The sequence below is a fragment of the Leiobunum rupestre genome, chromosome 4, assembly GCF_980474605.1.
Source record: "Leiobunum rupestre chromosome 4, qqLeiRupe1.1.hap1, whole genome shotgun sequence".
Lineage (NCBI taxonomy): Eukaryota > Metazoa > Arthropoda > Arachnida > Opiliones > Sclerosomatidae > Leiobunum > Leiobunum rupestre.
This window is the reverse complement of record NC_143387.1, coordinates 23,636,600-23,651,548: the sequence shown is the minus strand read 5'-3', so window position 1 is coordinate 23,651,548 and position 14,949 is coordinate 23,636,600. Positions and strand designations below refer to the sequence as shown.

Here is a 14,949-nt window from a genome sequence, read left to right as displayed (position 1 = left end):
GTCGTATGTTAGGTTCAATCATATATCTACTTTGTATACTTTATTTTGGAAAATAAATTATCAAATTATCGCAAGCGAAAGTTTAATATCCGCGTATTTTAAAGCGAACTATTTTTACCGCGGCGGAGTACATCGATACACTTAATGTTCCTGAAAAGTGGCGAGGGGGGAGGCATCACCAAAGCCAATAATTTTTTACCCCTCAAATAAGATGTCGCAGGTTGAGGCGATAGTATTAGACTTTATCTCAATATTTACTTTTGATATTACCAGGGGCATTGACCGTCATTCAACTTTTTTATGGCTGGACTACAACGCTATATCAGTAATAGAAACTCGTCCCTCACCTGTTGAAGTTGGGAGATTTTATGTTGATTTGTCAACAGCGCCTTCTATTGCAAATATGCAGAAGCGGGTAGAAAAAAGAAGCTTAGTTATGAAAATATTTTATTAAAATATACTTACTCTTATAACATTTTTCAGTAAATATTTAAAACTATGTCTAAACGTAATTAACAAAGTTACCTAGATGGCGCTCCGTTGCAATAACGATAAAAGATAGGGGGATGTGGGGAAAGTAATTGACTTATGGGAGCCATCAGTAAGTTTCCCCAATACAACCTCCTAAAGTTGAATTATCCGGATTTTACCTTAAACAGTTTTTGGCAAAGTGAAGGAAAATAGTAAATGAACTTATTCACTGTGCATTCTTTTCTAAAATAGAGACCATGAAATTAAAACCGCGATAGTGTATCAACATCTGAGCCCACCGACATCTGCGCATAAAAACGGCGTTTACTCTGTGCCTGGAAAAAGACCAACCTACGACGCGGTGGTAATTTGCATTTATAATATTTATCAACTCTTTCCACAAATTGTGACGAACGTTTGCCTGGAATGGCTGATATAGATTCCTTGGGATGAAGAACGAGATCTCTGGTGGCACGACGAAATGGCCTCGGCCAGCCCGATTTGTGACCCCGAATGGGTCGACGCCGAAGATACTTTATTTATGCTCTACACTAGGTCAGTGAAGGTAAAACCTCAGAAATACTCAATTTAACACGTTAAATGCTTTATTTTCAGCGGTTCAACAGGAGCTCCTAAAGGCGTAGTCCACACGACGGGTGGGTATATGATCTATTCCTCCACGACGTACAAGTACGTCTTCGACTATAAACCAGGCGAAATATTCTTCGGCACCGCTGATATTGGTTGGGTGACCGGACACACTTACAACGTATATGGGCTTTTGTTAAACGGAGCAACTGGAGTTATTGTAAATTAATTGGCAAATGATTGCGAGTAAGATCGAAGTTTAATTCCTTTGTTTCGAAAAGTTTGAAGGTGTTCCAGTTCATCCAGATCCAGGAAGGTATTGGTCCATAATCGAAAAACTTAAAGTAAATAAGTTTTACGCGGCACCTACCGCCATCAGAGCTTTAATGAAATACGGTGACGATTACGTTACCAGGTTAACACATTTTTTTGCTTTGATTAACTGTACCATAAGTCTATAATTAAGATCTATAAGTGTGTCAGTCAGTGGAAATAATTACTGATAGCTATGTGTGGAGGGACGTATCCAAAAGATAAGCGCATCTAGCGATTAAATTCGGAAATTAAAATCCAATTATCACACGCCAGTAATACGCCTCGGTACTGCACGCACTTATTTTGACAACGAGGTAAAAGGTACGTAGTAGCAAGAATGTATTTATTTATATTTAGGAAGAATGATTTTGTTGCGGCAATCGCCAGGCACGTTGAACGCCTTTCCCCCATCTCGCGCGGGGGGAAAGACAAAACGTCACCGGCGTTGGATTTCCATCGCGTTAGGTGACGTAAATTTTAAGCAGCCAATGAAATACCGGGACTATTCGTTTTATTTTATTTATTCTTGGTAGTAGTAAGTGCACCAAAAAAGTGCAATAGTGTTAGAAATGGCTCTGAATTTCACACGTCGAAGATGGACAACTGACACACTTAAGTTTAAGCTAATTATAAACTTCTGACTATACATATCCTATGGTTATTTTACAATTTCGAATTCTTTGTGCATGGTAGATACGACCGCAGTAGCTTGACTTTGTTGGGTTGCGCCGGTGAGCCCATCAACCCGAAGGCCTGGAAATGGTATTACGACGTCGTTGGTGAAGGAAGATGTCCCGTTATAGATACTTATTGGCAGACGGAAACGGTAAGGCGACTTTTAACTGACCGACTGTAACGACACAATTTGAAGCGTGCTGATTATTTATTTCAGGGTGCGGCTGTTTTAAGTCCACTTCCAGGCTGTACGCCGCTCAAACCAGGCTCAGCGGTCAGTAACATCTTTCAGTACAAAGAGTTTAATTTGAAAGTTGTTTCCAAGATGCAATCACGTTGTTTTAATTCCCCACTTTTTATGGGCGATTTTGCTAATAGTAAAAGTATTGTTAGGGGACGGCAAACTCAGGGACCACCTGGTGCGACAATAGCTCTAGCTAAACCACGGTCTGTTTCTACTATTTATAAACCGTAACATTACTGGAAGTGTTTGTCCTTAAATATCTCGAGACTGAGATTCCACTCCTTAGCTCTATTTTCTATAAGTTCATAATTTTATAAATTGTAATCTGAGCGATATAATATCGTGATTGAAAATTGGTGGCCGTCTTTCGATATTTTCTTCAGAAACATATGGCAAAGTCTAATTTCATTTTCGTGTGGTTCCGTATATCGTAGACCTTTCCCATGTTTGGAGTTATTCCTGCCTTAATTAACGACGAAGGGAAGGAAATCCGAGGACCAGGAGAAGGATACTTGGTAGGAAGTACTCCAATTGGAGACATAATCCTTCGTGAGTCGCGAAGCTATAACGTACCATTTTCTCCTTCAGGCCTTCAAAAAACCGTGGCCTGGGATGATGAGAACTCTTTGGGGAAACCACGACAGATTCGAAACAACATATTTCCAAAAGTTTCCCGGATACTACGTCTCTGGAGATGGTAAAAATTAGATTCCCTATAGTCGTATTTCACGGCTCATAAAATGCGCATTTCTCTTTCTAATTGCAGGAGCCATTCGAGATAAAGATGGATATTACCGCGTAACCGGACGAGTGGACGACATGTTAAACGTATCTGGCCACTTACTCTCCACCGCTCAAGTCGAATCGGCGCTGTTAGAGCACAAAGCCGTTGTTGAGAGTGCTGTCGTCGCTCATCCGCACAACGTTAAAGGACAGTGCCTCTACTGCTACGTCGTCTTAAAAGAGGTTGGTTGATTACCCGGTGTTGTTGTAAATTGCTGTATTTCTCTAGAACTTCTCTGTAACATCTGATCACATACACTTAAAATGGGAAGCGTAAGCCATCCGGATATAACTCAATTCGCCAATTAGAATTTGAGCAAAATTTCAATTAACGTGAAAAACACGGTTTATGAAAAATACGTGTAATCCAGTCGCCCTTAGCGCTAGACACGACTCGGCTTTAGAAAGCGTTGGTGTAGCTTATACGTATATTCATTTCAAACTTTACACTTTTATATTTTTTAATACGTCGTTCGAGAAAAAGTTTAAGTTAAGAGAGTACAACGCACGTTTATATAACTGACTGAAGCAGTGGCGTAGCCAAAAATCGTTCAGGGAGGGGTTTAAATTATGTAAAATACCTAAGGGGGTCGAGAAGGGGGTGAAATTTTAGTACAGCCAAAGTTAAATCCCAGGGGGGTGGTTGACACGGAAAACCTCGCCTTGTCTACGCCACTGGACCGAAGCTTGACATTCATCGTTGAACCTAATTGTAATGAAACTTTATATTCTTTCTCGCAGGGTTGGGAGCCGTCGAATTTAATTTCCAACGATTTGAGAGTGAAAAGTAATCATTATTTTCGTCTTATGAAGAATGCATTCCGGTAATGAGAATATGCGAAGCCAAAAATTGTAAACCAATCCTTGCAACTTAGTTCCTCTGCTTTCACACGTACGATCGCAATATATGTTTACGTTTTGTGATTAAAAGCGGTGAATCTTAGTATGCAAGTAGGGTACTAAAGGATATTTTTGGTATCTGAATGCGTCTTTTTCGTTTTATCAGCTTTAAAATGAGCATGAACTAATTTTATAAAATTTATACTTTAAGTTAGATCTAAAATCGGCCCGTACGCCAGTCCGGATTTCATTCACTATTCATCAGGACTGCCTAAGACGCGTTCTGGAAAGGTGATGAGACGGGTATTACGCAAAATCGCCGTCAACGACCGCGACCTGGGAGATTTGAGCACTTTGGCTGACGACGAAATTATCGACGAACTTTTTCGAACAAGATCGCTCATTGACGCATAGTCCTAGTTACATTATAGGCTAAAATTTCCAATTTTCAATCGCCATTGAGATTCACTACGAGGGCGGGCAGAATGGAGTTTCAAAATCTCAGCATTTGACGAGTTCATTTCGCCATGACGTGAATTTTATCACGTAATTCTCTGGTTTTTCTTAAGTCTGTTTTTCGTTCATGGTTCTCGGGAGAAGGGTACAACAAGAACACTTCATAAATTTATTTAGAAAAAAGCAAGTTCAAATTGCAAAAACCACTTTAAAGAGCTGCACAGAACATATTTTATATTTTCCCCTTTTTTTTCGCGATTCCCGACCTCACCAATATTATTTATCAGTTCAGAAAAACAGTGTTCTGCAATTTCGTTCACTAATAAAATATCAGATCTCCTAAAGAAAAGCACCCTATTGACTAAAGCCCATAGCCAGAAGATTACTATTCAAACTAAATTTACAGTACAAAATAACAGCCGCTATTGAATTAATGGCTATGTAAAATAAATGACATGACGTGAAACGAAAGTACTCAACACATCTGATCTACCTATCACTTACTACGAAAAATTCAAATCCTCGATTCTTGGTTACTTACATTAGGTATGAGCTTCTGCTAATGGACCACTTTAGTGCACTGTGATAAACATTTTTAAAAGAATCTTGCGTTGTTACCCACGTATATGTACATGAAAACGTTAAATGTTCAAAATGAAAACCGGTGTTCGGAGCAACTTTCATATTATATTTGTATATTTTTTTCGAATGTATCAACTTGTACATAAAAACCATATTATATATTTCAAACATTTCTTCGCTCGTTAAGTGATCGAGAACTCCTTTTTGTGGTTAAGGGTATAGAAGTGAGCTTTGCGTGAATCATTGTAATCTTTATATCACGTTAATGTTATTTCTAAAAAACTACGAAATGCATGTATTTGTACTTTTATTCTGTTGACATAAAATTGATTGAAAACATTTTTGAAGCCAAATATTGAATGGACCTAAGGTTGGAATGTCACTATGAACAACAGATATTTAAGCAGTTGGTTGTATTACCCAAAAACGTTTTTTTTTCAGAGTTGATGTGATGTTCCAATGTCTCTTTTTGTTTCTCACTTTAGAGCAAACGTTAAATTTATACGAAATAATAAAAATTTAAATTTTTTTATGAATTTTGTGTCACTTTCGATTGTTGAATCCGAGTATCATTAACTCAAAATTTGTGTTCTATCGCTATATCAATTGGTTGGACAAGAACTCACGCTCCAAGATAAAAAAATAAATGCTCACAAATGGTTTTGGGTGAAACAATTTACGAGATACATAAAAATATAGTTCCAATTCGCTTTTCCATAAAAGTGAATTGAAGGGTAACAATGATTGTCATTTTTTCGTTATCTTAGACAATTAAATTTTTCACTTTTTTCTCGGTTAAAGAAATTCGAGAGTAGTAGTTGCCCCGCTACCTCGGTCGGTTTTCCGAGAAAAGCCACTTTAAAGGCCTAGAATTTATTCGGCCTGTAACCCTTGAAATTATCTTACCCGCAAAGTTTCCCCTTCCTATGGCGCTATTAGGTCAAGCCGGTTTTGGGAAAAGGTCGAGCGTCGTGTCTGCTCTGCCTGCCAGTTAAAATCCCGCTCAATCCCTATTCTTACGACCTTACCTACTTAGCTGGCCAATGTAGTACAGCGCTCGCGTTAGTCAGTTCTAAATGACTACCAAGTTTTCATGGAAGCTTTTAGCGTTTAAAAATTTGACGTGAGCTAAAAATAGTTCAAAATACACGCTACTAGCTTTTCTGTTTTCATTCACGCTTGTATTTTGCGCTAGTTGGGTGCGCTTGCGAAACTAGATCGGGACTCGTTTCTAGCGTTGATTAAATCCTACTAGATATTTTCACGCACAAGCGAAAGTTTCAAGCAGGACGTCTGCCCATGTCCTGCCATTATGAAACTGGTTGTAATTTGTTGCGCATCACGAGGTCGGCGTGTTACCGGACAAGGTTTATTTGTAATATTTACCAGTATTACCAGTAGCCCACAATGGAAACCAGTGCGAAATTGACAAAGAAACAAATAAATGAAAACGAAAAACAAGAAAAAAGAAATCGAAGGGATTTATAAGAGATAAGCCAATTATTTGGAATCGTCAATTGTAAGAGCATCGCGACCTTATTTGCCGTTCGTTATTTGTTTACATTTATATGCAAACACGGTAAAATGTAGAGGTCACTGTGAACGCAACACGCTACAAATCACGGCTATGTAAACGGAAAGAGGGTGGTTGGCGGCTTCAGCGCGAAAGTTAAAAAAAAAGACTTCACCGTGAAAACCCGTATTAACCCGTGTCACCACTGACAAAACGTTCTTGCTGTCGTTTTGCTACGAGTTGACAATCGACAGTATTATTAGGCCTACAAGCCTTTCTCCATTATCTTTTTCTTGTTACGAAGAAGCCACGAGTGAGTTCAATAGCTTCTTGTGGGCAAACGGCTTGAATATTGTTTAAGGCATTAAACGTCACTCGATGACTTGGGCTTAAAGTGGTGCCTTGGGTATTAGCCTAGCTGATTATTTTATTTTTTAAGAAAATGCGCGTATTCTGAAATGTCACGTTTCAAGTGCTAAGTTGTTTCTTTAGCGGTTCAGTAACGCACAGCGGACTCACCGTTTAGAAAACGTTGAGTCCGGTTTCTTACTGTACGGTTTTACGACGTCACGTTGCTCATCCGTTGCTCAACGACGTCAGCAGCTGGAAGAGCAGGTTTTTTTTTAATTACTCAACGGTATAGTGAAGTCACACACACGAAGAATGGTGCGAACATTAATTTACTGGTCGATAAACCTCCCAGTAGCAAAAATTGGTCAGGCCGTCGTCGTCAAATTGAGTCGGCTGACTTAATAATAATCAGCTAGGCTAATACCCAAGGCACCACCTTAGGCCTAAGTCATCAAGCGACTTGGGTTGGAGTAGGCCAACTAGTCGAAATGTCACCACAGTCCGACTGCACGTTTTCTAGTCGGCAGCGAGTCGCTATGTCTAAGTCGGGCCTGCTTATTTCAGAACAGATGGCCCACCTTAAAAAAATATGGCTTGCCAACTCCAATCATGAAAGCACACATGGACACTGTATCTCTAACCGGACGGGAAAAGCTGTAGCTTCCACCATACAAAATCACCTGCCGCCGCCACCATCTCTCTGTAAAGGGGGGGGGGAGGTTCAAGAATTTTGAAAGTTTCGGGCTGTCAAGGCCATATAATTCGTCACGTGGTCGACAAAACGTTCCTTTTGAAATGGGGGTTTACATTCTATCGAATGACCTTGACGGCCATGCGAATCGAGTACGGCCGACTATTTCAGCTAATACGAAGTAGGACGCAAACGGACAGTGAGAGGGTACCTCTTTTAGGCTGCTTTTCCCGTCCGGTTAGAGATACAGTGTCCATGATGCACAACAGTCAGCCCTACCAATATTTGAATATATTCCCGACCAATACATCACAATTGAATATGAGTCGGCCCAATTAATACTAAACATCTTGCCAACCAAAAAAACGTAGTTGATCCAACTGCCAGTGTTGTCAAGCCCACGATTCGACCAACCGACGAACCTTAGAACGACGTCATAATCAAAGGCAAGCGTGAGCTCTTTCAAAACGGCCTTTCATATTCACCCCTTTAGCACACTGGTGTCGGACCGACGTAGGCGAAAGTATTCCAATGGCGAAGTCGGCCGACCATCGGATTTATTGTCGAAATATCCTTTCCTAAAAGGGTCGGTCAACTGTCGGCCGACTTAGAAATCTGACAACCGATTGTTTAAGTATGTGTGAAACTACTCCGAAAGGTCTTTGGGTCGAGGTCAGACGATTATTGGTTTTATGGTCAAAATACCTATGGTCCGAATTCTAAACGTTGTCAGGCCGACTTAATGGCAAATTATCAACCAAAATAAAACTCTTGTCTAACTTTTAAACGACCTTAAATAAGCTTCTTTTTGAAATTGTAAATAAAGGAACGTTTATTAATATTAGACTACATCCTATTTCTCCTATTTCTGATAATACTCCCACTCAAATCGATAATAACTTACGCACTAGGAATTTGTTTAAACTATAACAAACTTAAAAATATGAAACATAATTGATCTTTTTCGAAGAAGTCGCTTAGTTAAATATTACAATTGTTTTATAAGATTGAAATTTTTTGCAGGGTTGGACGATTTAACCGTAAATATTATGTTGGCTGTTAGTCGGTTTGCGAGAAAAATAGTTATTATTCCGACCCCAAAAGTACAAACTCTGACTGCAGCTTATCGTATTATATTTTAATTTTCAACTTATTTTGTCAGCGACTGGATTTTGCTTTTAAAATAAAGAAGTAAAGAAAAGTGCAATTTCTTTACGTTGAAATAGCCATTAAATACTTTTAGTACGAACTTTAATATTGTTCGGCCGAAAACATAGTTGCCACGGTACCTGGAATTCCTGGAAAACCAGGAAAAGTCATGGAATTTCAATTTGGGTCCAAAAGTCAGTAATTTTTAAAACTAGTAGAGAAGTCAGGAAATCTAGTTTTCTTCCCTGATATAAACCTAAATTTGAACAATTTTTAATCATAATTTTTTATGTTCTTAACTATATATAAGTGAGTAAAAAAACTTCGTTTGCGCGGCCATTCAAGTTTCTGCGTCAATACCCATTAACAGACTTTCTGAACAATGAAAATGTTAAGGAGTTGTAGGGGGTGAGTTGAGAAGTATGCCTATTTTTCCCCATTTTCCTACGACGCGACGAGTTAAAAGAGCGCCAGAGAGCTTCAAAGTTTGGCCTACTAGAACCTGGAAGTAGGCTGTAAGAAGTCCGTGAGACGGGGATGCGCCGGTTCGGGTACCTTTCCTGGTAGTGACGTTGAGCAGCCAAAGCATTGCCATCCGCTAGTCGTCCATACACGAAATGAATATCCGCCAGTTCTTCCGAAGTGAACTCCATTGTTGCAGTTTGAAAGTGGTGAGAAAACGCGGTCCATCACGACTTTAAATACTGTTTAAGTTTACTTTTATACGCTGGTTACCTCGATTTGTTTACCCAAACCTTAATTTCCCTGCTGCTTGGTATTTGCTTGTTGTAGCCTACTTCCAGGGCCTAGTAGACCACACTTTGAAGTTCTCTGGCACTCTTTTAACTCATCGTAGGAAAATGGGAAAAAACAGGCATGGATACTTCTCAACTCACACCCTACAACTCCTTAAAACCATTTGAAACACCCTGTATAATAGACGCGATTTCTTAAAACTAGAATTCAAGTTTTTTGCCCTCAAAAAATAATGCTAAGGAAAGATCATCGTACCATTACTCCTTAATTTCTGAGTGTCAATTTCGGTCTATGTTCAATTATGGTTTGACTTTACTAATTTTTACCAGAGATTTTAAAAACAAGATGATAATAACCAATTTGGTTATTTGTGAAACTATTCTTATTACAATAAATTAAAAACAAATTCATTAGGTACCGAGATGTATTGAATTACTTTTGATAGTTCTAAAGGTATAATGCTTTGAAAAATATATTTGAGTCAAATAGTGAAAACTTTGCCATTAAAACGATAATATTTAATTTTTCATGAGCGCACAAAGCGTCATCTGTTAGAATTACTGTGAATAAAATAATACACATTTCAATTCATAAGTTAGGTAAGGGAGAACCTGGTACAGGTTTAGTTTTAATTTAAATGAATTGTTTTTCTTCGCTTTTTGAAAGGCTCAAATGTCGACATCTATTGAATGAAATCCAAATTATGAAAAATGCTAACTTTCACAAATAACAAATTGTTCCCATTTATAACTATTTCTAAATCGTAGTGGGAATGGTAAATCTAAAATATGTACTTTTTATTCTAATAATTATTAAAATTGCATTATATTTAAAATAAACAACTACAAAATAGAATGAAAAATAAATAATATGCTGTATATTACTATTACAAACTATAACGTATTTAAAATTATTAATTCCTTTAATAGTGCTTTTGAATAATGTTTCATATTCCTTTTAAGAGATGGAGCTCTACACCTAAGATGATAAAATAGCATAACACCGAAGCTATAAGCAGTAGTCTCAGGTTATTGGGTAGTTTAGTTCTTGCAGTTACCTTTACTCATCTGATCTCACGGTAGTCTTGATCCGCAGTCACACTAGACCTTATAACCCTGTTTAAGTTGAAGTTTTGAGCATGAAATGTAAATGAAACTTCTAGTTTCTGATAACGCTTAAATAATATGATAAGTCTAATTTCTTGAGAAAACACTCAAAGTTTATTGGTTCATAGTGATAATAAATTATTGGACTACGTATAACCAGAGTATAACTTCTAAATGAAAAATAACAATTGCGATAAATGTTCAAATTTAATATTTCATATTATAGACCTTTTCGCAACATACTCCTTTAAAATTTTTCCCACTGCTGCTCTCTTGAGGTAAATACCTCTAAAATGGGAAATGCGAGAGGTCGGACATTCGTCGAAATCAGTTACATTTTATAAATTTTGAAATCAACTTGAAAATCCTCTTATCTGATAGAAAGTCAGTCCCAAAATTTCTAAATCAGCATTAAAAAACCGTAAAACAGCGCGAAAATAAAATTTCAAAATTAGATTCAGATTTCCGAAATCATCTAGAGATTCAAAATGCCGTACGCAAAATTGACAAATGTCCGATCCTTCGGGAAAATGTCTGTTAAGTTCAAAATGGCAAAATATTCGTCTTTATGTTAGTTTCTTTAAATACGTCAATTTGAGTTTAGCCTAAAAATATTAAAATTGCGTTCGGTCTCTTAGTAGGGACAGTTGATATCGTAAAGTCGCAAGTTTTCTAAATGTTTTCCAACATCCGTGCAATAGAAACCGACAACTCTGCTCTTCATATCATTCGGTGATCGTACGAGCCATCCAACGTTGACGCACGTGCATCGGAAACGGTTGTCTACAAATAAATTCCAAAGAGACCCTTTTAATAAGGCGATGACATTTTCCCCCATTTTTAGGGAATACTTTGCACAACAAAGCGGAAGTGTATTAAAAAGATCTGCTTGAATTGTGACATACAATAATAAAAGTATAAGTGGAATAGCCAATAAAATATGGAAAGAAGCAAACAGTGTAGCTTTCACGAGGGCTTAAGGACTGGTGCCTGTCAAACATTCTTTTATTCCATATCTACTTTTGATACAATAAAGTATCAAGAATCAGTCTTATCTTGACACGCGACTCCAAATAAGCAAATCAATTGGGACCGAACGACCATTAATCTTGACGCTACGCGACGTTTGTAAAAATTTTATGTAATTGTCTATTTTACATCTTTTTACTCAATAGCTCTTCTAACAAACACATCAGATATCTGTACTTTTGAAAATCCGATAGTTCATATCCTTAGATACAAGATATCTATCGCGATTTTGAGTGGAGAGTAAAACGTGGTATGATTTAGTAAAGTAAAAAGGTAACCGGTATATGAGATGAAGTGCAATCAAGCATTGTTTAGTATTTTAACTAAATTTTGTAATTTTTAAGACGCCATTACTGCTTCATGTTCTTGGTACAAATTGAAAAAAAAGTGGTACTTTACCGTAAGCTTCGATGCAACCACTCTCCGTGAGTGCCATTCCGTTCAAGACGGGTTTGAAATGGGCTTGAGGAAATGACTTGAGGGCGTTGGAGGATAAATTGAGTAGCAAAGGGTACTGATTAGTGAACGCTCCATCCGAGACCAACACCATTTGGTTGTTCGATAGGTCCAGATGCAACTTCGGATTGGGCCTGGATAGAGCGAAGGCGTTGTTGTTCAGGACGGCCAACTTGTTGAACCTCAGATTGAGCCTCTCCAATGCGTACAAGCGTTCGAAGGCGTAAGAACCAACGTAGGAAATCTTATTGTACGACAGGTTGATCTCACGCAGCTTATCGTTCACGCCGAATGCGAAATCCGGAATGGTCTTCAAAGAATTGTAATGGAGATCGAGGTATTCCAGTTTGGGGAAAGTAGAGATGTTCGCGAATGGGAACTTGTCCAAGTCATTGTGGATTATTTCCAATCTTTTCAAACTCGGTTTGGACGGTAGCAGCACGTCCAACTCGATGGATTTCAAAGTGTTTTTCTTCAAGTATATGTACTCCATTCGCAACTTTCCGAAGGCACCATCGTTTAAAAGTTCAATTCTGCAAATAAAATATTAAAAGGTTATTCATCAATAAATATTTTTCGCATAAAGATGGTAATCGGATGGTATCGTGTTACCCTTGAAGCAAAAAAATAAATTAATATAAATTCCTTTGTAGGTGTGAACTCTTCTTTTGCCCAATTGAAATTTTAAAGAAAAACTACTTAATGCACATCAGTCTTGTGTGAAGTACATGGCGTTTAGTGAAGAAATAGTGACATACGTACCATACCAAAGTATCTACAGTACCAAATTTCAGGATTTCCATAAGTTTATTACATGTTTCATTATTCAGCTAATTAATGCTATACGCTTGAATTACTCAAACTCAAGAATAAATAGGGTTGGGCGAAGTAATGATTTTTCCAAACTATGACTTATAAGTAAAGATCCCTACGCGGTATAATTTTCAAATTTTACATTCTCATTCTCAATGCAGACGATAATTTTTAACTCATCTTGAATTTAGCGGGGAAATACATGCTTTTTGAAATCTCCTTCGAGCCTACGAAGTCACTGGTTTGATTTTAGTGTCTTAGGCCAATACTTATCTCCTAAGAGATATATATTAAGATGTTATTACAAAAGTATTCTCACCTTGAATTAGTGACGCTAAGTTTCCCAATGTCGACGCTGGGATAATGCGTCCTGAAAGCTTGGTACAAGCTGTAGGCGTTAGCGAGTCGGTCGCAAGTAATAAGTGTGAATGACTGAGGTCCGTCGCACGTGCAAGGGTAAATCGCGTTGCGGTCTGGACACCACCATTTGCCACCCTGTTTGGCGTTATTCGCTCCCAGAGACGGTCTTCTTTGAGGAGTATACCTAATTTGTTGAGACTGACGCCCGCCATTGTAGGCCTCAGCTTTCACTTCCACAAAACCGGATGCTTTGGCCTCAACGAAGTCCGATTCTTTCGCACCATCCACTCGTAGCGCTAATACCAGTATTGTCCATATTGCAATGGTAATATGTGACCGTTCCATTCTAAAGTTAAACCACAGGAATTAAGGTAAATTTTTGAGTAGCTGTATGCTGACTGACTAAATATTTGAAGTTTAGTTTTTAGTATAAATTTTTAAGTACTCTATTTATGGAGCACGCATTAATGAGGGTCATTGATGGGTATAAGTTATTTACTTTTTTGTTTTCTTCGAGGATTCGGGGACTTTTGGGAATGGTGAATTATTTTAGAAGATTTGTAGTGCTTTTACTGTTTTAGTTCATTCTTACAGACCAGGTTAAGTTTAGGTTAGGTTTAGACTAGGCTAAGGATGATAAAATTGGCGAATAAGTAGAACCCTAAACAAATTTGAAGAAATTTAAAAACTTACAAATAGCTCTACTTATTCGCAAATTTTATCATCCTTTGCATTGCAGTCCATTGATGGTTACTTTGAACGTTAGACTAGGCTAGGTTAACGCAAATGTGTCAGGGTAACGTTAGTTTATACTAGTTTAGGGTAATGTTAAGCAAAAACACTATCCACTACTTAGCAATATTTTAATTTCCTAGCTAAAGAATTAGTGCATTGAAATTCGTAACAAAAAAATAGTTTTCGGAAAAAGTAGGCTTATCTCGTAGGTTTAACTAACGAAATCCAAATTAGTATTTTAATTATACGATTTGAAAATATTACCGTATGGGGCACTTAAATGCTAAGACTGTTTAAATTTGTAAATTTTTGCGTATAGTAACTGGATTGATAATTTATAGAGTGCGGTATGAATGAACTTTAATGTTAATATTCTATTGTTTTTCGCGACAGTTCGAGCCCTGTAAAAGAATTGAGGACTGAAATTGTTCAACGATTATACTAGTTTAACCTACCGACTATATTTTGAAAACAACTGTGCGAATATTGACTTGGCAGCTAAGTAGGAGAATTTGGTATTTTGTATATAAGGGCAACGGGAACGACTGTGCAAATAGCAGCTTTTAGTTGGTATTTCAAGTTATGGACCATTTTCTTGACTGAGAATGGACTATTAACGTTTAAATCGGATCGTTCGGGACAACTTTTAAATACCGGATTACAACTATGTATTGGAAAATCCACGGCTATTGTTTTAATTTAAAAAGGGGTTAATAATCAGGTCGGCAGACGGGAGACCTTCAAATGTGGACTTAATCAAGACTGACCAAGGTCCCCTCGTTCCATTTGGAACAAAAAGCTCATTTTGCGAAACCGGATATTCGTACATACCTTTACCGAGCGTATTTGTTTCAAGATAATGAATTTTTTTTTCGGGTTTTCACCTATAATTGGAATGCTACTTTTACTCTCAATTTTCTCGCTTTAAGCGATGTAGCGTTAAACCAATCAATTTAAATTGTTTCACTGCATTATGAGATCAATACCTCAACACCTATATTCGCTCACAAATACAAGTGGGAACCCACATATCCAA

The 14,949-nt window shown here is 37.7% G+C and overlaps 2 protein-coding genes across 4 annotated transcripts in view; one reads left to right on the top strand and one right to left on the bottom strand.

Annotated features, from left to right (window-relative positions):
- The window catches only part of AcCoAS (acetyl coenzyme A synthase), a 30,322-nt gene extending 25,029 nt beyond the window's left edge, over positions 1 to 5,293 (top strand). For 2 of the 3 annotated variants that reach the window (XM_090171722.1, XM_090171724.1), the window contains 11 exons: positions 724 to 835; positions 911 to 1,026; positions 1,087 to 1,279; positions 1,341 to 1,474; positions 2,068 to 2,200; positions 2,267 to 2,323; positions 2,728 to 2,808; positions 2,882 to 2,990; positions 3,060 to 3,259; positions 3,818 to 3,863; positions 4,128 to 5,293. In XM_090171722.1, coding sequence (XP_090027848.1) covers positions 724 to 835; positions 911 to 1,026; positions 1,087 to 1,279; positions 1,341 to 1,474; positions 2,068 to 2,200; positions 2,267 to 2,323; positions 2,728 to 2,808; positions 2,882 to 2,990; positions 3,060 to 3,259; positions 3,818 to 3,863; positions 4,128 to 4,330 — 1,384 coding nt within the window. In that variant the 3' untranslated portion in view covers positions 4,331 to 5,293. The remainder of the gene's footprint in view (positions 1 to 723; positions 836 to 910; positions 1,027 to 1,086; positions 1,280 to 1,340; positions 1,475 to 2,067; positions 2,201 to 2,266; positions 2,324 to 2,727; positions 2,809 to 2,881; positions 2,991 to 3,059; positions 3,260 to 3,817; positions 3,864 to 4,127) is intronic. The other variant, XM_090171723.1, reaches the window with a different exon arrangement.
- A 5,458-nt stretch (positions 5,294 to 10,751) lies between these two features.
- Positions 10,752 to 13,552, bottom strand: LOC149947206 (uncharacterized). The gene is made up of 3 exons (XM_090171999.1): positions 13,138 to 13,552; positions 11,949 to 12,538; positions 10,752 to 11,303 (listed from the first exon to the last, which is right to left on the bottom strand). The coding sequence occupies exons 1-3, from the start codon at positions 13,521 to 13,523 to the stop codon at positions 11,155 to 11,157; spliced, it is 1,125 nt and encodes a 374-aa protein (XP_090028125.1). The 5' UTR covers positions 13,524 to 13,552; the 3' UTR covers positions 10,752 to 11,154.
- Between the last annotated feature and the right edge of the window lie 1,397 nt (positions 13,553 to 14,949).